Genomic DNA, 27,716 nt, shown 5'->3' on the forward strand with positions numbered 1-27,716 from the left:
CTATGCATCTCCTTGCCTGAATCTCCACCAGACTAAGGAATTTAAGTTTCTGAGTATAATTCATTCAACAGCCTGGCCATCCTACTACCAAATGCAATGTTCTCCTCAAAATATATATTTGCTAAGGATATTATTTTACGTCACATAATTTTCTCTTGTCAAATAGTCTATGTTTGCCAGAATAGGAGTGACAAAAAGGAAGGGCTAGAAAAATAGAAGTGAGACTGCTCCAGCACTCTAAAATATTTGCAGTGATACAGGCCAGATAATAATTTCCCTTCTGGAACTTAGTTAAAATAACTGGTTTAGCTGATCACACAGTTCAGGTAAAAAATGAGAGTATTATAGGCAGCTTACCTCACTTAGACTAACACATACACAACAGAGCTTCCTATAGGATTTTTGAAAGTTTTATTTCTACAAATAGTTTGTTGTTGTTTTTTCAGGGTTTTTTTTACTGAAGAAGATTTGCCCTAAGCTAACAACTGTGCCAATCTTCCTCTATTTTCTATGTGGGCTGTTGCCACAGCATAGCTGCCAACAAGTAAAGGTCCGCAGCTGGGAACCAAATCTTGGCTGTCAAAGCTGAGCTCACTGACGTAACCACAGGACACAGGGCTAGCTCTCTACATAGTTATATTTTTGGAAATTAGTTTTATTTCCACAGTAAATGGAATTTCGTATATTCACCTGGCTACACAAAAACACTAAATTGATTTACAGGTTTGAACTCTCAGAGAAACAAGAATTACTTCAAACCTATTTACCTGCTAGAGTTAAAAATGGCTGCTTGCTAGGGAATATTATATGGAGGAAATAAAACCTGCATTATTTCTTCAGAATGGAGAGGAAAAGAAAATGTAAATAAATGGGGAAATAGTGCAAATGAAAATAGCTTAAGAAATTGTTATATTTATTTAGGATAGTTGTTTTCAAATATACTATTTCAAGCATATAATTATACTAAACAATAGTTGTTGTCCAACAGTTACATAACAAATTCAAATCGACCAATATGGCTTGTTGGCTGTCAATTAATAAGAAAAATTTCTTTTATCCAGGTATTGAATCAGGCCTGCTTAGCCACATACTGTAGTAACTTTAGCTACAAAAGCTACTTTAAAAGCAATAAATTGCTAAATGAGAAAAAAGCAGCCTATAACAGCTGTCCACTGGAGCTTGCCTGGCACTAACAGCTAGGCCATGGTGTTCTCCTGTTGAACATGAACAATTTCACAGAAAACCAATATCAAACAAGGCCACTCTATGACTGCGATGAAGCAAGACAAAAACAAAACCACTGCAGAACCATGTCTGGATACTGAGAACTTTAAGAACTTTTGCAAAACACTAATGATTAAACGTTCCCCTCTTCTAGCTAACATAAGCAACTGTTACTTCTTTAGCAATTGTAGCTTTAGCCCCATGCCATTCCTCTTGCCTCCTAGATAAAAATTCTTAGGATATCAAATGATAGAATTGTCCCCCACTTTCCGACAACACTCAATTCATGTTTCTTTGAACTTTCCTAAAATCACCTAACACAAGCCCAAACCCTGTCATAAGCCATTCCCAATACCCTGAGCTGTCTCATGGTTCCCTATGGCATGCAATCTCCCTTGTAATAAACCCAGTTTTGTTTGACTTCAGGTATACATACAGTCTTTGGTTGATGGGCACAGACATTTACTTTCAAATATTCCAAAACTCAGTCATTTGGCCAGTCCAGCACCTAAAACTTCAGTATGATATTGGCACCAGGACAGGCAGAAAGATGGAAGAACATTGTTTTCCCTTATGCAAATCTTAGTACATATCAAAAGTTAATAGGAATATCATGACCAGTGGAAAAAAGGAAGAATCGGTTAATAAATGGTATATTAAAAGTGATTGGCTATTTGGAAGAAAAATTATTTTAGAGTCACACTATACACCAAAACAAATTCCGGTTGGATAAAAATGTTAAAATAAAAAGGATCAAAGCACCAAGAAATAGAACAAAATAGACATGAATATTTAATCTAAACTCCAAACTTTAGAGGCATTTCCTTGCTTAGAAGATAAAAAGGAAGGGATCAATAGATTTAAGTATACAAAAAAATATAAACCTACATATATATTTATGAAAATCATGAACAAACAAAAAATGAGTTGGGAATATTTTCACAAAATATAACAGACAAAAGATTAATACTCAAAATAATAGAAAACTACTAAGAACCAATAGATAAGAAGGTAAAGGATATGAAAAGGCAATTCATGCAAGAAGAAATTCAACAGGTTAATAAATATATGAGAAAATAATCAAGATCACTAAAAATATATATATAAATTAAAATAACTATAAATTCTATTTTTCATCTACTGAATTAGAAAAAATATTTTTAAATATCTAAAGCTGGTGACTTTCTCATTAAATTGGCAGTTGTATATTACAAAACTGAGTTTAAATTGGCGAACACTTTTGGAAAGTAATTTAGTAAGATATATAAAGAGTCTATAACCCAACTATTTTACATCTAGGAATCTAGGCTGGGGAAATAATATTAAATATGCTAAAAGCTTAATGCTCACAGATACTCATAACAGCATTATAAAAAGAATGGAAAAACTTGAAACAACTTGAATTTCTAATAATAAAGGAATAATGCACCCACTAGACTGTTATAAAGCCATTAAAATTATATAAATAAAAAATTCATAACAACACAAAAAAAATGTTTATGTTCTACTGTTAAGCAAAAACAACTAGGATGTAAAATTCTATATAAGATCGATAATACATACCAAAATATAACTGAGAGACTGAATATACAATATACAGTGGCCAGATCAGGTATGACAAGGAACTCTGGCCCACAAACTCTGCAGCAACCAGCCCAGAACATTAGGACTTGGTCAGTGGCTGCCAGGTTCCCTAATTTTTGTAGCCCTCTCCCCGACAGCACTTCAAACTAAGAAAGCCTAATATGATTCCCGAACCAATTACATAGGATGCCCCACTTAGAGTTAGCCTGCCTCCAGCTCTGAATAAATAGCCTCTGTTCTCATTTGGGTGGTCATTTTTTTCCACATAATAAAAAATGCTAAAATGAAATGTAGCCAGAAAATCACTAATCACTACCTATATCTGAGTCAATACTTTCAATAACCTGCTGTATTTTCTGTGATGAGCATATCAATATTTATAATGGAAATGTAATTTTTCAATAAAAATATTTGATGGACTACTAGTCAGCAATAAAAAAGGGACAAACTGCTGACATATTCAACAATATAGACAAATCTCAAAAGCATCATGTTGTATGAAAGAAGACAAACACCCACAAATACACACTGTATATTCTATTTATATGAAGTCCAAAAATGCAAAACTAATAACTGATAAAAGTCAGAAATTTGTTGCCTCTGGAAAGGGGTGGGAGTGGGAAAGTGACTGGAAAGGGGCAGGAAGAAATTTTAAGAAAACCTAAGCCATTCTATTATCATATTTTGACCAATGATTACACGGATGTATATAACTGCCAAAACTCATTGAATTGAGTACTTAAAATCTTTGAAGTTTATTATGTGCAAATTATACCTCAAATTCTTCCTTCCCTGCTCTTTCCTATTTTGCTTTCCACTATCAATCCTCAAGTGTTCAGCTCTTAGCACCCTATCCTCTCGATATTCATCTTTTGCTCCAAGATTTTTTTAAAGGTATGCGCATTTTTTTGGCTAGGTAGATTGGCCTGAGCTAACATCTATTGCCAATCTTCCTTCCCCACCCCCGAAAGCCCCAGTACACAGCTGCATATTGCTAGTTGTAGGTCATTCAAGTTCTTCTAGTTCTTCCATGTGGGATGCCATCACAGCATGGCCTGATGAGTAGTGTGCAGGTCTGTGCCCAGGATCCGAACCAGCAGACCATGGGCCGCCAAAGTGGAGTGAGCAAACAACCACTCAGCCATGGGGCTGGCCCCCTGCTCAAAGATTTTTAAAACTATAAGTCTCCTCAGAATAAAATACATGGGCATTGTGAAAAATGTTAAAACTTTTCATGGTAAATGTATAATCCTGCTTCGTATGAAGAGAGAAATTAGGTTAGCTAAAGGAAACAAAAAAAGCATGATTTGAGGATAATTCTTTGAGGATTATACTGAGAAGATCAAGATTAAACACTTTTCAGTTCTTTCAAGAAGAAACTGGTAAATAAAAGAGAAACTGTGACTTACAGAGTTATTTTGGTATATTAATAGTCCCAACAAGAGTAGTAGACTTGTCAGGAGAACAAAATTGTGGCAAAAGAAATGTGTCTCAAACACTTTCCAGTTTCTTTCATTTTATAATAAAAGAGCTTTTAGCCAAAACCATATAAATAGAAATTACAGTAAGCAAAGGACAAAGAGAAAGACAGCAAATACATTATAAAATGATTCAAAAATAGTAGAAATATAAGGTTAAAGGAAGGGGCAAGGGAGCAAAGAATTTAAGCCATTAAAAAAAAACGAATAGGGGCCAGTCCATAAAATAACTAAAAAGCACAGATGGCCAACAGGCATATGAAAAGATGCTCAACATCATTAGCTATCAGGGAAATGCAAATCAAAACTACAATGAGGTATCACCTCACTCCAGTCAGAATGGCTATAATTAATAAGACAGGAAACAACAAATGTTGGAGAGGGTGTGGAGAGAAGGGAACCCTTGTTCACTGCTGGTGGCAGTGCAAACTGGTGCAGCCACTATGGAAAGCACTTTGGAGTATCCTCAGAAAATTAAGGATAGATCTACCATATGATCCAGCTATTCCACTGCTGGGAATTTATCCAAAGAACTTGAAAACACAAAGGCATAAAGATACTTGCACCCCTATGTTCATTGCGGCATTATACACAATAGCCAAGACTTGGAAGCAACCTAGGCGCCCATCAAGGGACAAATGGATAAAGAAGATGTGGTATTTATACACGATGGACTACTATTCAGCCATAAGAAATGACAAAATCCAGCCATTTGTGACAACATGGATGGACCTTGAGGGTATTATGCTGAGTGAAATAAGTCAGAGGGAGAAAGTCAAATACCATATGATCTCACTCATAAGTAGAAGATAAAAACGACAAAAAAAACCCCACATAGCATTGGAGATTGGACTGGTGGTTACCATTGGGGAAGGGGGGAGGGGGGAGGGCAAAAGGGGTGATTAGGGTCACATGTGAGGAGATGCACTATAATTAGTGTTCGGGTGGTGAACATGATGTAATGAATCCAGAATTTGAAATATGATGTACATTCAAAAAAAATAAAAATTAAAAAAAAAAAAACTAAAAAACAACAGACAGATGAAGGTAATGAGCATCTTTGTGGCAAGCAGAATAATAGCTCCCCAAAGAATCTGTGAATATGTTAGGTTATACGGCAAAAGGGGATTAAAGTTGCAGTGGACCTTGAGATGTCAGCCATGATTAACCTGGATCATTCTGGTGACCCCAATATAATCATAAGGGTCTTTAAATATGGAAAGCGGAAGCAGGAAAGTTATTGGAAGAGAGATGCAATATGAGAAAGATTCAACTGGGCACTGTTGGCTTTGAAGATAGAAGGGAGCCACCAGTCCAGGAATTGTGAGCAGTCTCTAAAAGCTGAAAAACAAAACACTCTCTCCTAGAGCCTCTAGAAAGGAATGCAGCTCTACCAACACCTTGATTTTGGCCCAGTGACATCCATTTCAGACTTCTGACCTCCAGAACCGTAAGATAAGAAGTTTGTGTTGTTTTAAGCCACTAAGTTTTTGGTAATTTAATGCAGCAGAAATAGGAACCTAATTCAATCTTCTAATAGAATCACATATTTTTATTTACCTGAAAGGAGATAAAACACAGAGTTTACTGAGAATTCAAATGAAATATGTATTCTCATCAAGTAAAGAAAAAATTTCCCAATCAGATACCCTTACTATTTTAAAGGCAAATCTTACCTCTATTCCCCACCTACCCTTTCCTTTCTGGTAGCCTCAATTTCTCTTCTGTGGCTTAACTGTATTCCCCCTACAAAATGATATCAGAATCTACCATCTCTGCTACTTTCCTGCCACTCTTCTCTTATATATCAACTTCTTATACATCTAGTCTTAAAAGTAGTGATTCTATCAATTCTATTCTCTATTATAGTATGACCTTAATTCTATCCATCATCTTACTGAAAATATTTTTACCCTAATCAACTTCCTCTTGGTCTAATTCAGCTGTCTCTTGGCAGTTCTGGTTTGTTTGTTTGTTTTTAATTTCTTTGTTTTATTTCCACCATCCTTGATCTCTCTGGATGTTGAGACACTCTTGAATTTCTCTCTTTCTTTCTAAAGAAAGCTTCAGATTACCTGCCTCTACTCTTGAGTTTTCCTTATACTATTCTGCTCAGATCTCCTAGTCTCCTTTGCTAGATTTACATTTCCCACCTACTCAGATGCTTACAAGCTATAAGCATTTCCCCCAGACTCAATTTAACTTCTCAATTTATTGTACTACTAATGATTTTCAAACTTTTTTGGTTTGTAGATTTATACACAGGTTTTTAGTCAATTTATAATGAAAAAATTAGACTAAACATTAAGCAATCCAATTAATTTTCTTGACAGTCTAATTTTATTGTGTTAATTTAGGTAAAGTACTGGATTTCTAATGTCACTGAAATGTATAGGTCATTAACAGAGCAGAAAAACAGAAGAAATACAACAGTTTTCTCTAGCTATACCAACCCTTACATTTTAAATCCAGGTATTAAATCTACATCTAAACCTATCACTACAAATGATCAGTTTTATATATAATGAAATGTATATATCATAATAGATGTTGCTTTTATGCTATTTTCAATTCAAGAGATACTTAGTGAACACATATAATCCAATTATAAGGCATTTAACTAAAATTAAAACATTACTGTATTTGTTTTCAAATTCAAATTCATTTTATTCATTGTATATCATCATTATATACCATTTTATTCAAAATCATTCTATACACCATTAACATCAAATTTTTTTAAGTTTTTCTTTTTTTTTCCCCAAAGCCCCCCAGTACATAGTTGTATATTTTTAGTTGTGGCCCTTCTAGTTGTGGCATGTGGGACGCCGCCTCAACATGGCCTAATGAGCGGCGCCATGTCCGTGCCCAGGATCCGAACCCACAAAACCCTGGGCTGCTGAAGCAGAGCATGCAAACTTAACCACTCGGCCACGGGGCGGGCCCCTCAATATCAACTTTTAATTTGGGGCCTCCAATAGAACTAAGAACACCCTCTTCTTTCTAATATCTTACATAAGTCCAGAAAATATCTTAAGTGATTTTGTTGATAAATCAACCAAAAAGCATTATTTCACTCTTTTTATAGTCAGTTGGCTGAGAACAGTTTATGTCCTAATCATTTTTAACGTTGTATAACAAATAAGATATCTTTTGAACAATGAACTTGTCAAAATATCTGTTTGTTGTATTCCTTCAGTGACTGTGAATGCTCCATTTCACCAAGTTAAATGGGTCTATTATGTACTTTGTGGAGGTTCTTATAGTCTATTCTTTACAACTACCCTCACTAAATCCTTTAAATATAATTTCTATTTTTGGCTTTCTAAAACTTAATCACTGATTTTCTACCTGTTTTCATAAATAAATTTTAGCATTACTTAGAAAATTGGAAATTATTCCCCTGTATACTTAATATATATCTTTTTAAATAAAAACACGTGTACTACACATGTTAAAAAAACTAGCCTTTCCAAGGGAAAACAGGATTGAAACGAAAAACAATCCACTAACTGGGAAAAAATATTTACAAGTCAATATATCTGACAAAGGGTTAATCTCCATAATATATAAAGAACTCACACAGCTCAACAACAACAAAAAATCAAACAACCCAATCAAAAAATGGGTAGGGGACATAGACATTTCTCCAAAGAAGATATACAGATGGCCAATAGACACATGAAAAGATGCTCATCATCACTAATCAGCAGGGAAATGCAAATCAAAACTACACTAGCATATCACCTTATACCCATTACAATGGCAAAAATAACCAAAACAAAAAGTGACAAACGTTGGAGAGGTTGTGGAGAAAAAGGAACCCTCATACATTGTTGGTGGGAATGCAAACTGGTGCAGCCACTATGGAAAACAGCCTGAAGATTTCTCAAAAAATTAAAAATAGAAATACCATATGACCCAGCCATCCCACTACTGGGTATCTATCCAAAGAACTTGAAATCAGCAATTCCAAAAGTCCCATGCACCCCTACGTTCACTGCAGCATTATTTACAATAGCCAAGATGTGTAAACAACCTAAGTGCCCATCAACTGATGACTGGATAAAGATATGGTATATATATACAATGGAATACTACTCAGCCATAAAAAAGGATAAAATAGTCCCATTCACAACAACATGGATGGACTTTGAGGGTATTATGTTAAGTGAAATAAGCCAGATAGAGAAAGATGAACTCTATATGACTCCACTCATAGGTGGAAGTTAAACATGTAGACAAAGAGATCTGATTGGTGGTTACTAGGGGAAAGGGGGGGTAGGAGGTGGGCACAAAGGGTGAAGTGGTGCACCTACAACATGACTGACAACAACGTACAACTGAAATTTCACAAGGTTGTAAACTATCATAATCTTAATAAAAAGAAAAAAATAAATAAAGTAAAATGCAGCATGCAACTCACCTGGAAAAAAAAATTAGTCATTCAAATATTAAAAAGAATTAAGAAAAGTTATCTTCTTTTTTAAAATTAAAAAAGAAAAGAATTGTTGCTATAACCAAAATCTTTTACAAAGATCATTATTTTGACAATTAAGTAATAACAAAAACTCAATTTTCTCTTATGGGAAAAAACTAAATTCAAAAGCTTAATAGGGCTTCTACTTGAAATCTTTAATGAATATAGTCAAACATTGCTATTAAACTAATATGTAAATAGTTTATAGAGCTATAATGTGGGAAATCAATACAATCATTCTATCATTAAAAGCAAACTATGGAATTTAACCCTATGATTTTTCAAAGACACATCTTCAAGTGAAGGCAGAAGGGGGTCTACAGACATGCACTAAATTTACAGAAATAGAAATTCGGTTTAATCACTAGTAATAATCCTACAGATAGATAAACTTGGAAATTATGTAAGATTTTAAATTAGTTTATATTGAGACATACACAAAGTATGACAGCAGAGTTTGGGGGTTTTTTGGTAAAGATTGGCACCTGAGCTAACATCAGTTGCCAATCTTCATTTTATTTCTTCTTCTTCTTCTCCCCAAAGCCCCCCAGTACATAGTTGTATATTCTTGCTGTAGGTTATTCTGGTTGTGCCATGTGGGATGCCACCTCAGCATGGCTTGATGAGCAGTGCCATGTCTGCACCCAGGATCCAAACCAGTGAAATCCTGGGCCACTGAGGCAGAGTGCAAGAACTTAACCAGTTGGCCACAGAGCCAGCCCCACGGTTTGTTTTTAGGAATGTAGGAACTGCCATACTAAATAAGACCAACAACCCGATTTGCTGATAATATACTAATACCAAAGGACCTTTTGTGAGAAAACGTGATTGTTTTCTACAGTAACTTAAAAAATTTATAAACATACTTCCTACAAGTCTATAATTACTTACTTGAGCCTGCCCCTGCATCCTGCTGCTCTTAGAATAAGCAAAGTAGAGAGCCTAGAGTGCTGAATAATCTGCCTTTGGTTTCTGGTTCTTAAAACATTTTTTATTTTAATTCTTTTTGATTCTTAAATTTGTTAACATCTCAATCTTAACAAGGTAGCTTAATTCTTCTGGTTTGCCTCCATTACTATTCCTAAAGACGCCCATCCTCTACTGTCCATTTTGGTGACAGGACCATGAAGTCATTGCAGATGCTTTATCCATAATAAGTTATCCTGCTGTGTCTACTGTACTATATTTTATTCTAATGATTTATAAGTATAGAATGAGACAAGTCCACACAGCTCAGGGAATCTTGTATAGTTCTTTTAATGAATGAAAATTGCAGAAATGTGGAACTGTGATCATGGTCTTATGCCAATCTCAGTTACAGAACCTCCCAAGTAAAATGATGTGAAATTAGAAGAATGCAGAGACAACGGAGAACCTGAAGAAGAGCTAATAGTCAAGGATATCTAGGTACTTAATCTGCTTTCAGCTTTCCAGGTCCTGGAAAGCCCAACTCGCCACAGCCCACACCTCTATTTCTGATTGTACACCTATTTATCTGTGAAGATCTGATATTACATCTGGTATTAGAATCATGATTACAAATCCATTTCCCTGCAGAAGTTACACTAGTTATCTACATGTTGGCTCTGACACTGTGACCATTTATAAAAACAGCTCATAAATGTTGATGAATAATGAGTTAGCTAATTTAAGAGTTTTTCAAAACTTTAGGGATTATACTATCTGGTTCTGGTAATATATTTATTTTTGTCTATTTTGTTAATTAGCTCTAGAATACCCCGTGTGTTTGTCATTGTCAATCTAATACTTCTGAATTGTTCCCCTAAAAACACCATTTGGAAACAAGAATGTTCCTAATATCTTCCTCAATAAAAACTGAAATAAATTTAATTGAATCTTTCTACAATCTTCTTTCCCACATCTTTTTGAAAATTATAAACCACGTTCCTAAAGTGGTGTCATTCTTTCACTGAATGGCTTCCTTGTCTTTATGCAATATAAAATTTATTTAATAAAAGCCTTTTCCAAGAGGCTGTTCAGAGTAATATCTAGTTTGCTCTTAACACATCACTCTATCAGCTTCCTTGATCTTCTTTATTCATTCATTCATTAAACAAATATTTGACTGTCTTCTATGTGGTAGGCCCTGTTCTATGAAGTACTGAAACAGTTGTGAACAAAATAAAGCCCTGCCCTCATGGTGTTGCATTACAATAGGAGAAGCAAACAACAAGCAAAAAACATACAGTTTAGTAACAGGTAGTTGTAAATGTTATCAAGAAAAAGTAATCAGGATAAGGGTAGAGAGTAAAGGGGGTGAGCAGTGGTCAATGAAGATCTCTCTGAGAATTTAACAGTTGAACTAAGAAGCAAATGATGTAAAGAGAACAAGTAATACAATTATTTTGGGGAAAAGTGTTCCATGTAAAGGAAACAGTAAATGTAAAAGCCTGAGGCAGAAATCATGTCTGAGAAATGGTAAGAAAGACAATATAGCTGGTGCAGAGTAGGTAAGAGAAAGAACAATTGAAAATGATGTCTTGTCAGGGGTCAGATCATTTAGAGCTTTATGAGACATAACAGGACTTATGACTTTATTTTTAAGAAAAATGAAAAGCCATTGGGGAGTCTTGAACAGGAATGGCATGATATGATTTAAATTTTAAAAGGATTCTCCTATCTATTATGAGATGAGACTGAGATAAAGCCTGAGTCAAAGGAGGGAAAACACTTAGAAGACTATAGTCTACGCAACAGATGTGGATGTGAAGAGATGTGGTCAGATTTGGAATGTATTTTGAATGGAGAGTCAACAGAATGGTCTCTTTATCTCCTCAAAGTCTCCATGTTTCTGAGGATTTGATCATGTTGTCTTTTCTAATAAATAAGAAAGATGACTATATCTTTTACCAACTTGGAGACCTAAGAATACCGCTTAAATTCTCTGACTTCAGAAGTCTTATCAGTAAAATAAAAATATCAACACTTTCCTTGCCTTTCTTACAGGACTGTTATGAAGGTCAAATGGGATATTTTACAGATGAAGCTTTCTAATTTTAATTTAGCCAGCCTGACAAATTAACAAAACTCTCCTTTTTCTTTGTAAAACACAGATTGATACTAATGGTTCATTGAATGCTTGAAACTAGTAAACTCTCTAGCTAGAATACTCAAACTCTCCTGTTCCCAGCTTAATTAGATGTGGGCCAGTTAACTATAGGGATGAATATATAGAGAGAGATTATATATATATATATATATGTATATAGATTACACACATACACACACGTATAAACTGTGTCAGATGATACATATATATATCATCTAGAAAGACCGGATACTTAGTTTGCTTCAAAAGCATATAAGTTCTTATTCTACTTTAAATAAACTAAAGCTGAAAATTATACATAATGAATTTGGGATGGTTTATGGAAGAGCGGTCCACACAGAACTCCAATCAGAGAACCAATACTCAAAAAAATCTTGGTTCGTTTATCAATTGCTTAGTAAATGGATGTATATTTATATGTTTTCAGTTAAAATAAAATGTGTAAGATATATATCATTATTAATGACTTTCTGTTGTAATGTCTTTTCAATTAATCAAACAACCATGTATATGCCGCTTCATTCCCAAAGTATATCAAGTGCCTACTACAATGGTTCTCAATACTGACTGTGCATCAGAATCTCCTGTGGGGCTTTTTTTAAAAATGCAAGTTCATAGGCCCCATCCCTAGAGACTTTGATTCTCTAAGACTGAGGTGGAGCTAGAAATCTCTCTTTTAGACAGAGTTGAGAACCACTGGACCACTATGTAAGTGAGCACTCTAAGAATGATAAGGAAACAAAATACAATTGCCTCCCAAAGAGTTCATAGTATAACAGTGACAGAAAAAAATTTTTTAATCACAATCAAGTGCTAAATTCACACTATAGGTATATGCCAGTTGCTACAGGAAAACAGAGAACAGAAAAAACAACTAAGTCTGCCTGGGGCAGGTAGATGAGGAAGGCGGTGGTCACAGCTGGTTTTATGGAGGTGATGTTTGAACTATGTAGTAAAGGGTAACTGGAAATTCTCCAATTATATTAAAGCTGGAAGAGATATTCTAGTCAGAAGCAATAGACTGAGAAAAGGCAGTGAGATAGGAGAAAATATGATGCTTTCAGGGAATGCAGTATGCTCAGGGGGTTGAGGAAATGAGGATGGAAAGGTAAACAGGAACCCCTTCTGAAGGTTCTATATACAGATCAAGTTAAGCAGTTTGAAGTTTATTATATACAGAGCAGTGGTTTCAAATTGTGTTTCACAGAATTCAAGTTCAGAAAAGGCAGTTAATGTATGTATTTCACAAATATCTGAACATGAGCATTCAAATGCATACATATTACATTTCAAACGGATTGTTGTAAACCAATGTATTAACTTGTTTTTTGCTGACCTTGAACAAAAAGTTCTTCTATCATTTCTGTTTTTGAACTTCTTATAGATGTGTCACTGGCTATAAAGGTTGTAGCTTTCTACTTTTACTTTTTTAAAGCTAACAAATGTCCTACTACTTGCCTATAGATAAAATTATACAACAAAAATCAAATATAATAACCAAGTTTTTTATTGATTAGCTGTATAATTTATTATTATAGTTTATTTAAAAAGAGTATGCCAATAAAGTATCACATTTATCTGTTTTAATAGATGTTATTTATTGGGATTTCACATAAGACTTTTGTTTGTAGAGCATCACTGCTCTAGGGAAACCAAGATAGAATTTTAAGTAGAGAAATGCATAATTAACATAATTCAGAAATAACCATTATTATAATAAAACAAATCGGAATAGGGTAAAACAAGAGGTGAGAAGATCAGTTAGGAAGTGATTTCAAAAGACCAAGCAAGAAAATATGATGGAATGAACAAGTCCTGGAGATGGTGAAAAGGGAATAAATTTCAGAAATACTAAGGAAATAGAATAGATAGGATCTGATGACTGATCAGAAAATAGAGAGGAAAATGGTTTTCAAAAGGGCAGATTCTAGATTTATACTTTAATTTTGGGCATGTTGAAAAGGTAAAAGTACCCAGAAGGTGCCAACTGCTTAGTATTCAGAATAGAGTGTTCTTTGCAAATATAATCAGTGAGTCCAAATGAAGTCTCCATTTTAGTAACAGTTCTAATTTTGGAATTTCTTAATCCATTTTTATATATTTTATTATAGTCTAGGTAACCTAAAGTGCAGTCATATAACCACTTTTCTAAAATTAACTATATTCCTATCCAAAGATACCATAGTACTTTGCCCATTTAGTGAGATTTCAATACTATTAGTGTTCAGCTTATATAGCTATCTATCCTCATAATTTCCTCAAAAATTGTTACCTAATATTATTATAACCCACTGGTTATAGTCATTCCACCAAGAACAAGGTGATTTTAAAACTTTAACAAAAATATAAATACACATTTTATTGCTTTTTCCATTTTATACATTGTCTTCTCCTAATTATCTTGTTTGATCTTCCAAATAACCCTCTTAGCTAAGAAAAGCAGAAATACTTATTACCATACTACAAATAAGAAAATCAAGCCTCAAGGCAGATAAATGGCTTGCACAAGATTATATAGCTGGAAAGTGGCAGAACTTTAAATAAAATACAAATTTTCTGGTTCCTAAGCCAGTGCTCTTCTTACCATGCTGTATGCTTTTGAAATAGTATTTATTTAACTTCTGCCACTTTTGATGACTATCTCTTATCTGAATAAATAGGATGATGACTATATATCCTATTTTCCTCTCTTGCATTCACCTCAACAGCCGAACGCATTCTGTTTCAGAAGCCTATCCTTTCTTTACCAGTTTTACCTCTACTAAAACTCTCCTGCATCACTATCACATTCACGAACTGAGAGAATTTGGAATTTTTTTCTGAATCTTGGAATGGAAAAAGTAATATGTCAAAGATTAGAGAATCAGGGCATAATTCCCCTGCCTAGCAGTTCAAATTTGGCCTCCAGGACCTTTTACATATTTGTCTCCTGACCACTGTTAAGCCCCTCCCTAAGGTGACGAAATATCTATTATTTCAAATTTAGGACAAAATTGTATTGTACACAAACCTCCCAGAGTAGGTTAGAATTAATCTGTTTATCTAATTCTAAATAAACTATTTTTTATGTAAACTAATTTATAATATTTTAATGATTATAGATTTAATGTTTTTATAATGACCCTACTGGGAATGGAGATTAAGGCATAATTGAAACATCTCATTATACATAATTTGTTTACTACAAAAATAATAATTTCAAAAAAATTTTTGAAGTACCAACAAATTTAATACTTAATTTCTGTTATTTTAAAAATGTACTATTTCTTATTTATTCAAACACATTTATAAAACCCTAATTATCTGTATCATATGAATGTATCATATGAACTACATATGAGTGAATCATGTTTAGATTTTATTGCACATGGCAGGTCTAAAGTACATTTCGAGGCTATGCTAAAAAAAAGACAATAAAAATTGTAAACCACTTTACATCAGAAAATGTAACAATATTTCTAGATATTAACATAATATTTATTTTGTAAACCCTCATCTCTCACACCAGAAACTCTTTTGCTTACTCATTAAAAGCTCAACATTAAAGTACAATTACCTAAAAGGTTTCCTCACTAAACCTGAACACAGGCTATTTTTGAGTTCTGACAAGTATTACAAGTTCTTACAAGTATTAAGCCCATGACATCTGTTTGTTTCTTTATTTAAGAGTTTAAGAATCTGGTGGTGTTTTTATTCAGAATCTTAAACAACGAATTTAAAACAATGCCGTTAGATCTTTTTAAATGGATAGATTCATCTAGCTATTATCTACTTAATTCTAGCAACATCTTAATAGCTTTAATTATTTTATACTGAACAGTGAAATAAAAAACAATTAGTTTCTCTGAATGACAACACGAGATTAATAATTACAGTTTCTTCCTTCAGTTTACTACTTATACATGAATATTACATTAAAATTTTGTCCACTGTTGGGCCTTAACATTATCTTGCAAATTCTACTTTTTCTGTTTGCCTATTTCCCCCTTAACTAAAACTACCATTGCTTTGAAATTGATGCTGAAGTTGATGCCTATAATGTCTTTATTAATTCAAACTGACCTATCCACAGAGTTCCCTGCACCAGACTCTGATTCTGGCATCTCAACAATTTCCAGTCCCTGGTGGGGTTTTTTTTGTTGTTTAACCCTTCTTTCCTTACAACAGTAAAACGAAGAAATAATAGGTGTTAAGCCAATTCAAAAACTTACCTTGCAAATCTGGAAATACTCCGAAGTCAGGGTTTCCTGAATCTCCTCTCTGAGAATCCCCGCAGTCCCTCCTGTGTGCACGGAACCACTTCCAGCCCCACCACCACTGTTACTGCCACTGCTGCTACCACTGCCGGGGGAGGAGGCAGTTAAGCCATCCAAAACTTTTCGGAAATTAAACTTCTTCATTTTAAAAAACTGTTGAGAAAATCAAAGGAAAAGGTGACTTAACACCTGGAATTATACCTGGGTAAAAGTGTTTAGCTTTTCATTAGTCAAGGCAGTAGCCAGTCCCCATTTTACGAGCATTGGCTATAAATGACTTTAAAAAAAAAAAATGAGCCTTCATTTTGTCAAATTTTAATTCTAAAAAGCATATCCTTCCAAAAAAAAATAATAAAACACAATTCCAAAAGCCATGGTCTTTGCTCCTGGTACATCAAATTTTCAAGGGCTTTTTCCCCAGCTGTAGCTACGCTTTATCAGCACTGGGGTAAAAATAAAAGGCAGTGTCATCATCGTCATTAGCATTATATCATCATTATTATACAATCAAACCAGAGTCCGACAGACCAAGATTCTGTCTCTCTTAAGGGCGGGCTTTCCTTCTAAAGGTTCAGCTCAGAATATTTTATTTTCAGAAAAACGATGTTGGAGCCGGGAGCCACTATTTACTCCGCCACTACCTTCTGGGCTCTCCCCCCTCATCTTCAATGTTCCTTTTTTCTCAATAGGAAATGAGGGGCCCTTCTTCCATTCCCCACTTCCCAAGAGCCCGGACCCCAAAGCATCTCCGGACGACCCACAGCAACAGCCGACGAGAGGGGCGAGCGGCGGCGCCGGCTGCCTCCGCTTCTCCCTCCGCCTCCCGCTTCCCTCCCCGCGTCTCCAGCCCCCTCCCTCCTCTTCCCTCCTCAACGTTCCTCCCCCCCTCCCCCCCCCCCCCCCCCCCGCCTCCCGCGCCGCTCTGCCCGCAGCCGTCGCCGCGCTCGCCCGCCGTCCGCTCTCCCCGCAGCACAGCGGCTGCTCTTGGGGGACGTGAGGCAGGGGCGGCGACGGCTGCGGCCCGAGTCCCGCCTCAGTCTGCTGGGCGTGCAGAGCCGCAGCTCCCGCCGTCCCTCCCCGGGCCGAACGCCGAGGCGCGGGGCTCTCGCCCGCGGGCGCGCGAACACACAAACACCCTCACACGGACGTTCGCGCGCCCAGCCGGAGCACACACAAACACCCTCACACAGACGTTGGCGCGCGGGCGCTCACGCTCACAGACACACACACAGGTGTGAGGAAGCCGCGGCTGGACAGCGGCGTCGGCGTCCCAGAGGTATGACTATCTGACTCCCGACTTAGGCACCTTCCTCCACCGCCACTAGCCGCCTGCCAGCCCAGGAAGCTGAGGGAGCGGAGGGTGGCGGGCTCGCAGGCGTCGGTCCAGCCTGGCTCCGGCCGCCTCTCCAGTCCCTCTGGTCACGGCGCCCGGCGCTCTCCGAGGTCCTAACCGAGCAGGCAGCCTCCACCGCAGGCTCCGCCCTCCCGCCGTGGGAGGCAAGCCCCGCCCCGAACCGCCCCCTCGCCCGCCCCGCCCCCTCCTTCCCGGGCGGCCCGGGGCCGGCAAAAGGGGCGGAGAGCACCGGGACGTCAAAGGGCGGGAGCAGCCTCGGCTCCAATCCTAGGATCCACAGGGCCAAGTTCTGCGGTCGCGAGGCGCGGGAGAAATTGGGGATAGGCCGAAGAAAAAGCCAATGAAAGGAAGAGGGGAGAATTTAGAAAGGTAGGTGAAGTATTTGATTGACAGCGGTATTGGCCAGTATGCTGGGGGGCCGTGCTTTGGGGGTTGTAATTGGCGCTACCTGTTGAAGGACGCAAGTGTGAATCAATAGAATGCTTGGAAGAGTGCGAACTTGGGCTCCTTGAGTCCGAGGTTGCAGGAGGGTTTCCCTAGGTCAGGCGCTGGACAATATTGTGAACTGGGGAAGTGTTTCGCAGTTTATGCCTATATGAGCCTCTTCCCGCTCTCCCAGGTGCATCTGTTGGGCTCCCCTCACTGCCCTGCTGCTTGCATAATGGCTTAACGGGTCACCTCTGCCAGAGAGAATTGTGCTTCAACAGAGTTTTGGAATATACAGCCTTCCAGATACTAAGGAATCAATTGCTCACCGTGTTCCCTCTAATACGTAGAATTACCCCTTCCCTCTATTTTCACATATACAAAGATTATTTTTTCTTTCTCTCACTTAGTAAACCGTGTTAAGAATATATTTTAAGCTTTTTCTGTGAATCACAATAATCATTTTGAAAGATGCACTGTTCGGTGCAGGATTTTTTAAAAACAGCGTCAGGATGGGAAGATTTAGTTCTGATCTCTGACTCGCTACTGAGTTGGGCAAAATCTATACCTCGATTTCTTGATCTGTGAAAATGAAGGGCAGCTCAGAGGGCCATAGCTAGCTGTAGACTTCAGTCCGGGCAACACAACAGAGCTCCTTAGTAATCATCCCAAACGTTCTTACATTTTAGAAATCTTCTAGGATGACCTCTTCTTTTTTCTTTCTTTCTCTTTCTCTCTCTCTTTTTTTTTCTGTTTGTTTGTTTGTTTGTTTTTTATGGAGGAAAGGGATGAGAGAAATGAAAGGGGAGACCTGAAAGAGAGAAATGAGTTGCCCAAGGTCACATAGCGAGGAAATGGCAGAGACAGAATAGAGCCCAGTTTTTTGGATCCTCAGCTCAATGCTCCCTCTCTCCTTTTGAATTTTTCAGTACTTAATGTCTATTTTACTCCTTTTGAGACCTCTCAAAGACCCCCAGTACTGTCTGGTAGTCTCTCATTGGCACAGCTAGACAGTAACACTCTTGAAGGCAGACATAGAATTGTGTATTTCTCCTATCTTGTTTAGCACCTGGCACACTGTTTCACATATAAAAGGTAGTTAAAGGGTTTTGAACAGTTGGTTTATTAATGGTTTTTAGTAAAAGATTTATGGGATGATACCCAATTATATCCTGTTTGGGAGAGGTAAAAATAAGGGTGGAAACAAACGCCATGTCTAATGTAAACTAGATCTTGGTAGGGTTCTAAATTCTATTGGATTGGCTTTCTAACAGTATGTATCTTTGTCTTTACTCTCTTTTCCACTTTTTTCTTCTCTTCCTCCTAGCCCATTTCACCTCCAAGCATGGGTGCCTATTAAGGCTAAAGAGGTTTGCTTTCCTCTTTTTTAAGTCTGGCTTTTCTTTTAAAAAAAAAAAAAAAGATGAGGGAGGGGGGTTGCTCTAACTCTTTGAGTAGTAGGCATCGTTGTCTAAAATAATGGGTTTAGATGTCTTCCTTCCCTTCATCAGAAAGTCTATCAACAACTTCTTAATTTTCAAATAAATGGAAACAAGCCTATACCAAGTGGTAGTTTGGTTTCTTGATGAGAGTGATTCAGCAAAGTGAGATGTAACTTTTGCAAGAAAACCCCTTAAACCATCCAACATTAACACTATACCAACTTAACAAACTAAGGAGTGGTTTTTATTCTTTAAATTGAGAGAGAACTGAGAAGGACAAGTACACAAAACAAATTGACAGAGACTCTGCTTGAGGACCCTAGAGGGAATTCATTGGCCTACTTGAGTTAAAAAGAGGTAACAGAGTAGATCTCCCTTCAGATGGGACAATAAATAGGAATGAGAAGTAGAAGTAAAGCCAAGTGAAAGTATATCAATGCTTTCAAACAAATATTAGAAAACTAAAAAAATAAAATATGATTAGGCTGACATTTTGGACTCTTTGGGACTATTTTAACTATCTTTGTCCCTCCACAATAGATAGCACAGTACCTTACATATAGTAAGTGCCCAGTAAATATTGATTTGAACAAATGACAAGTAAAAATCTTAACATAATTTCAGTCTCATAGAGAGAGAGAACCTGTGGACAGAGGATATTGTGATGCCAATTCACAAACTGAGAGGAGGATACAAATGAGCAAGAGACAGAGTGCATTATGTATGTGAGGAGACAGCATAAACTATAGCCTAAAAATCTTAAAAGGTAAGAGCAGTACAATGTGTATGGAAGCAAATTCCATCCTTAATTAATTAAAGAGAAATAAGATGTTATTTTATAAACCATCTGGTAAAGGGAATGAGTTCAGACCATGAAATATACCTTATAAATAATCTAGGGAATTTTATAATTAGGTCAGATAATAATACTGGAGAGCTTTGATCATTCTACTGCAAACTAGAAGAATGCCTCATGGAGAGGAGTTTCTGATAAGCCATGATGTCTTCCTAGAATGAAGAATTGCAGTTCTTCCTAAGCATGATGAATTGCAAAAAGGAAAAATAGCCTAAGCTTGGTTTTGGGACAGAATCATTAAATCATTTAAATAAATCCAGTACATTGGAAGAATTTTTAGAATATATGCTAAAAATATATTACAACTCACTTTAAGGGATTATGATCTTGGATTCAAGCCAACAATGAAGCTAATAGAAGCTGCTTTTCCACATGCAAAAAATAATCAAATAATTGTAGAAAGTATGTACATGTGTGGCACTTCACACAGAGAATATTTGCTTAACTGACTAGACTTGGAGAAATCTAAGCCAAAGTGACAAAACACGTGTAAATGGTTCATCATATATAAAGATAATAAGTTCTATTAGTTATTCAGATACTATACTATGAAATTTACAAGCATCTCTTTTAATTTTATCTTTATTATAACTCTATGAGATAAATGTTGTCCCCATTTTATAGGTGAGATTTGAGACTCAGAAACATTTGAGAAATTCACTCATGGTCACTTAGTTAGATAACCTAGTCTTCAAATTCAAGCCTAACTTCTATGTTAACATCTAAGATCATGCTCTTAATCACTGCCCTAATACTAATTAGAGGACTAAGTAGGACCTGAAATAAGAAAAAAGCAGGGGTCAATTCTTCTGAAACAATGAGTATATGTTGTATAGTAGTGAGCATGTCAGTTGGCCAGGGCTGCCATAACAAAATACTACAGACTGGGTGGCTTAAACAACAGAAACTAATTTTCTCACAGTTCTGGAGGCTGGAAGCCCAAGATCAAAGTGTCCTCAGGTTTGTTTTTTTCTGAGGCCTCTCTCCTTTGCTTGCAGGTGACTTTCTTCTTACTGTATCTTCACATGGTCTTTTCTCTATGTGCCCAAATTTCCTCTTTTTATAAGGACATCAGTCAGATTGGATTAAGGCCCATCCTAATAGCTTCATTTTAACTTAATCACCTCTTAAATGTACTATCTCCAAATACAGTAACATTCTAGGGGTTGGGACGTCAACATATGAATTCTGGGGGGGGGGGGGCACAATTCACAAAACCATATGGTAATCAAATTCAACATTCTTTGAGGAGAGCATCTATTATGAGCTGAGACTGTGTAAACAATTTTCCATTTAGTTTCTCATTTAATCCTCACAACAATCATGTGCGGTAGCTATTGATAACTCCATTTTATAGGTGAGAAAATGGAAGCAAAGAAAGGTTAAGTAGTATGCCCAACATCATACATCTAGTAGGTTGTGAAATAGGAATTTGGACTCATATAAATTGTATCCCAAAGCTCTTTACTTATGCTATTAGATTTCTTTGGAGACACCAAAGAAATCCCATTATACAGATATTTGATATTAGAAAAGGAAATTATTACAAAATCTAAGTATTAGGATAAAACAGACAGAACAGAAAAAATGGAAAATAGCTGCTAAGGAGTTTGGATACTAGAACTAAAAAGACATTTGGGAGTCGGGAGGACTGAGTACTAGAAGCAGAGAACTATTGAGATGGCAAGCTAGTAAGAGGTTCTTATCACACAAGAAATCTCACTATAATTTGAAATATATTAAGAGTCCCAGGGGACTATCCCACTAAAAAAGAAGAAAATCAATTATTCAATAACTAATTAGATGTAGCAAGGCAGTACTAAATCGCTTAGAGAGGCTGTAGTCTCAGTAAATATCAGAACCGCTGAAAGGAGAATTTGGGTGGAGGGGAGGGTGATGATGCAAGACTTACCATAAGGCCAGGCTGGCAATTATTTACATTAGCAAGTGTGAACATTTTCAGTGTGCTTCCTGTGAGTTAGTGGGTCTTAGGCTGAGCAACCTAATTTATCACCCACTTCTGACTCCTCAATCAAGTTATAGCACCATCCTTTATTATTTGCCATTCTGGGAGTTAGAATTTCACTAAGGAAACACAGTTGAAAAATAGGTTCCACCTGTATCCTTTCTGGTAAAACTTTCAAGAGGCTTAGGAATTACCTTCCTTACTAAATCTTCATCTGACTTTTTTCTGACTCTATTATACATCCTTCGGGAGGGGTGCTGATTGATCATTGTCAGCTTTCTGTCATATGGCAGGAAATAGCAACCAGCATTAAAATCTCTTATTCAGCCTACTCCAAGCCCACAAAGGGAGAGACCACAGGGTTAATTAAATAATGTCATAGCTCTCAGGGGTTTCCGATAAACAGCCAGGGGTCATTAGGATTGACCCAAAACATACAAAGTATGGCTCAGCACATAGTCAAGGACAGAATTGCAAACAGAACTCATGCCTTCTAGGGCAAAACTCAAATATTTGCTATTAAACATGTAATTAAAATCAGCTCTTTGTACATCTTTTAAAATAGATTTTCACATATCCATCCATCACTTTGAGATGTAGTAAGAGAAAGGGATTTAGTTTTGGGACAGGACTGAGTTTTCTAGCTGGGGCACTAAAAGCCCTGGCAACCTCTAATCCTCAGTTTTTCCTTTATATAAGCTATTATATAGGCTATTATATGGAACAAATGAGATTATGTATGCATGTATGATTTGTAGAATGCAAACCATTATACAAATATATTGTTATTATTTTCATTATTCTTTTACTTTAGTGAAATAGTTTATAGGAATTGACTTTAGAGTTCAATTTATTTTCCTATTATTATTAATATAAAAGTCCCTTGCATCTGTGGATTGACTGTTGCTGCAATTGAAGGAGAGGAAGAAGGTTTAGACTAGATGATCTTTAAGGTTCTTTCCAATCCAAAGTTCTGTCTTTATATGATTTATTTAGTCCAAGTTCACTGCATTCTCTTCCTAAATACTTCAAAGCTTCATTGAAAAGGTGATTAAAAGGGTATCCACGTAGGTACTGGCCAACAGAGATGACCTGCAGCCTACAGTAGGTAAAAAACACAGGAATCTTAAAAAGTATCCGTCTCCCAGTTAGGGATTCCTAGGGATCACATTTTTTATTAATATTTCTATTTATATACACGTGCATGTATATCTGATTATAAAAGTAAGGTGTGCTTATTATAGAAACTTTAGCAAATCCAGAGATTTATTTCCAGGCCTTTTCAGGACATTTTTAAACAAATTGGAAGTGTCCAGTATATACCATTTTTATTCCTGGATTTTTTTTTAACTAAACATTTTGTTGCAAGCTTTCTCCATTTCAGTAAATATTCTTCAGAAATACCATTTTTAATGTCAATATTATATTCAATCATATGGATATTTATGCAGTATATTTTATCTTTTTCATATTCTTGGATATTTTATTTATATCTAATTTTACACTATCATATATAATAATGGAGAGAACACATGCTAAATCTTTGACAAGGTTTCAGATTTTTTTTCATAAATGTGCCTCATATATTAAAAATTTGCATAATATTAATTCCTTAGATGAACTCCTCTATCAGATTTTTTCTTAGGGGATGTTACTAGGTCAGAATTATATGTCTTCATGCATAGTTCTAAATTTTATTTTTAAAAGATTGTACTAATTTATACCCTCATTAAGAGCTTAGGTTCCTGTGGAGAACTCATGTTACAATGAACCTTTGTAAAGTGATATCGCATACCACCTACACTGACTTATTTTTGTTTAGATGTTGAAAAAATTCAAAAAGAATTTTAACATGACAAGAATTGGTAAGGATGATCAACTAAACAGCAGAAAAATGTGACAAGGTAAAACATAATTCAATAAAGCTTGTAATTTCAATTTGGAGGAAGAAATATAAGTTTTCACAGAACTTTAAGGTTAGAAAGAAACTTAGTAATTCATGTTTGATTTCTGAATTTAAAAATAATATAAACCTCCATTCAATTATATTAACAAATTTAAATTATTATTTTGTCATATGTTATTTTTATTTGAGGGGAAAAGTGAGAAAATAAGCACAGGGAGAGCTTAAAGGGTAGAGAAAGAAATATAGATAGACCTACAGAAGGATAATTTCATAGGAAAATAAACAAATCTTAAAAGAACATTTAAGACTTTTCAAACTAGATTGGGTTTTTGCCACTATAGACTAAATAGAGATGTGAACCCTTGGAATTTGTTATACAAATTGAACCTGAGAGCAAGATTCAGACCATAGATTCTCTGACCCTGATCTCAATGCTAAAAACTACAAAGAGTTGACAGCCTTTCTTGGGTTTGGAATATGTAGACAAGTGGAAATGATCCCTTTTAGACCTGGCCTCTCTTGTTTCCTAAAGCTTTGATTCACCATGACTCGTGATGATTGCACCAGTTTAAGTAGGGATGTGGTTTGTTTTCATGATGACAATGATGAAATGTAATAATGCCGTTACTGAATTAATTTTTTTATAATGGCTAAAAAAGGGTTAGATGTTAGGATTTTGTAACTGTCCATATTAATTATTACCTCTGCTAAAATTGGCACACTAGCATTTTAGAAAATAAACCAGGATGCCAGCCTGACTTCGCTTTACCATAAACAAAAGTTCCAAAACAGAGTCATGAGAGTAGGGGAAGGATGCGTGACTTCTTGCCTGCCCAGTTGCAGACTCTAAGACAAGAGAGAACCCTTTAACTGGGTCCTCTCTGGCCATGTAGGATAAGCTTTCTGTTTCAACCAGCTCCTTAGCTAGCTTGGGCTGACAAAACGTTGTTGTTCTCTTAACCTTTGCCAAGCTGAGGAACTTTACAAGTATCTTTTCAGTAACGGCCAAAGTGATTTATAGCTTCTTCTCGCTCTCCTCAGTTAGAAAAACAAATTTTATTTCTCTGCCTTGTTCCTTCCTCCCCATTATTCCCACTCTCTATTGTCTTTAGCCATAATTCTTCTTTTAATGCAAATATTACTTTGTTTTGCGTAGTTTTTCAAGTATGTCTGTGTCTAATGTGCTTTAATTATGGAGACTAAAATTCTTGAATTTTCTGTAACAGTTTCTATTTGAAATATTCTGTACCATTGTTCTCATAAACTACCTCAAAAACCATCGAGTTTCTCAACAAATACCGCTGTTTTTCATGATGCCGTTTTTAAATTTGAGTGGCAAAACCTATGGGGAAGGGGGGGATACACAATAGTGTATTTTTAAGAGCAGGAACTCTGATTTCAGACTGACCTGAGTCTGCTACTTACTCAGTGTGACCTTGAACAAGTTATTTAATTCCTCTGTGTTTCAATTTTCTTATCTATAAAAGGAAGATAAAATTACCAACCCTGTAGGATGGCTGTGAAGATTGAGAGAATTCATGCTGGCACCCAACACGCTGCCTGGCACATAGGAAACCCTTCACATGTGTTAGCTATTATTATTTTTCAGCACCAAAAATCTCATATGAATATTGGTGATCATAAAAAAATTGTAAGAAAAAAATTTTAATTTCACCACTAAAGGAAAAGACCTTAACATGAAAACTACTCAAATGCTGTTTGTTACGATTTGGACCTTGGGAAGTAGGGAGCTTGGTATTCATAGGTTAATAGTTAACTAGTCCTTTAGAAAGGAAATCTTCATAGAAACTATAAGCTTGGCTAGGTTTAGTTGGGGAGGCCCAGAATGGCAAATCTTAGAAAATAGGCAGTTAACTTAGTCATATTACCTGTTTAATGAACACTGTGTCCTTAGGTCATATCTTAATGAGAACTTCCTAGCAAAATGGGACAAAGGAAAATGTATCTGTAGATCAAAAATGGTTGAATATGTTTAAAGATTTTCAGCATGGAAACATTATTCTTCCAAGTAGAAAGAAATGTGTAAACTCAGTCTCTCTTTGTCCAGACTTTAGGATGGAGGAGAGTTGTTGCTGTTATTGTTTGCTTGCTTGGTCTTTGTTTTTTTTTTTTTCCTCGTTAACAACTTTTGAAGATTGGAATAACCATTGACAGCCTTTGATATTGTAAAATCTTTCCTGATAATCCATATGAAGTACTCAGAGACTTGCCAAGAAATGCTGGAAAAAAACTGGAAACAATAAACAATTATTAAGCAAGCTGAGTTCTTTAAACAAGTATGAGAGGAATAATGTGCTGTCATTTCAACAGCAGATGATGAAAATGACAATGCAAATATGGTATTAACTAGTATGTCTTGGCTGAATTTTTTTATTTCTCTTCATGTAATTGTATACTTTTTAATGATGGTTTTTCATTATATGTATAATTATTTATACATATAAATAATATTCATTATATGTATAATTAAATGTGATTTAAATTTTATACCACTTTAAGACTTTTGATCTAAATTCACTTACAAATAAGAAAAAATAAACCCTTTTTTAAGAATATGTGCCCTGAGTTGTACATTTAAAAATGTGGTTACCATATTTATAATTCATCAACTCTTACAGAGATTGCCACAGTCCAAGAAAGGAAGAAGGCTGAAGAAATCAAGGGGAGTAGCTACAAAAGCATTTTCCGAAGGATAGGAGAAGCAAAGGAGGTGATGCGGAAGGACCCTTATTCCCCTTATGCATATCAGGCTTGATGAAAGCCTTAGCCTTTGATAGTACAGGAAGAGAAAAGAGGAAAAATACCAAAAATAGATGTGAGTCTGTTTTATAATCTCTAAAATGGCTTACAAACATCAATTTTTGTCTGTTTTGTTCATGGTTATATCCCCAGCACTTATAATAGTGTCTGGCACATGATAGGTGTTCAATAAATATTTACTGAATGAATGAGTTTACATGATATTCATGATACATGCTAGAATTTTGAACCTGGATTTGAAGATGAAATTAAGCCGCAAATTAGATAAAATGCTTTTCTTATTCAACAAACATGCATTGCATGCATATTTTGCACTAGGTAAAATGCTAGATGTTATAGGGGACAAAACACAAAAAGAGTAATACTGACTTGAAAAGCTGATAATAATTGAGTATGGGGGGGTGACAGACAATTATAAAACTGTTATGAGAGTAATGTGAATGGTATAAGCAGAGCCCTGTGGTTGCATTGAAAGAATAACCAATTATTTCTTTCAGGTGCCTCAGTGAACAAGAGGCAAATGAATTGACAAGGTTGGTTTTAGCTCTTCTTGAACTTTTTTCTATACCCAGCTCCCCAACACAGCTCATGCTGATTTTCCTTCTACTTCTTTGAGGTCTCTTTCACCTTCTTCACTGTATCATCTTCCTTTTCCCAACCTCTAAGGATTTAGGGAGAAAATGGAATATGAGCAAGAATTGATAGTTATCATAAATTACTATTTCAAGAAGTATGATAGTAAAGGAAAAGGAGAAAGCAGAGGAAATGAAAAAGTGAAAAAGGAGGGGCTGGAAGGGATAGGAATGAATAATATTTTGGGGCAGAGATGTAAAACCAGAGAACAAACCATTAAAGATCCAAGAGTAAGATAAAATAATCAATTGAACAAGTCC

At 35.9% G+C, this 27,716-nt stretch overlaps 1 protein-coding gene and 1 long non-coding RNA gene across 20 annotated transcripts in view; one reads left to right on the forward strand and one right to left on the reverse strand.

Annotated features, from left to right (window-relative positions):
* Positions 1-17,613, reverse strand: part of STXBP5L (syntaxin binding protein 5L) — a 350,864-nt gene extending 333,251 nt beyond the window's left edge. For 5 of the 19 annotated variants that reach the window (XM_070583812.1, XM_070583807.1, XM_070583805.1 and 2 more), the window contains exons 1-2: positions 17,399-17,582; positions 16,048-16,245 (exon numbers count right to left, since the gene is read on the reverse strand). In XM_070583812.1, coding sequence (XP_070439913.1) covers positions 16,048-16,236 — 189 coding nt within the window. In that variant the 5' untranslated portion in view covers positions 16,237-16,245; positions 17,399-17,582. Of the gene's footprint in view, positions 1-16,047; positions 16,246-16,853; positions 16,953-17,320 lie in introns of those variants that run through there. The other 14 variants (XM_070583804.1, XM_070583809.1, XM_070583803.1 and 11 more) reach the window with 7 other exon arrangements.
* LOC139077132 (uncharacterized) lies at positions 17,321-26,921 on the forward strand. The gene is made up of 2 exons (XR_011529462.1): positions 17,321-17,815; positions 26,682-26,921. It is a non-coding gene; the product is annotated as an uncharacterized lncRNA (long non-coding RNA).
* Positions 26,922-27,716: the final 795 nt, after the last annotated feature.

The sequence above is a fragment of the Equus przewalskii genome, chromosome 18, assembly GCF_037783145.1.
Source record: "Equus przewalskii isolate Varuska chromosome 18, EquPr2, whole genome shotgun sequence".
Taxonomy (NCBI): domain Eukaryota; kingdom Metazoa; phylum Chordata; class Mammalia; order Perissodactyla; family Equidae; genus Equus; species Equus przewalskii.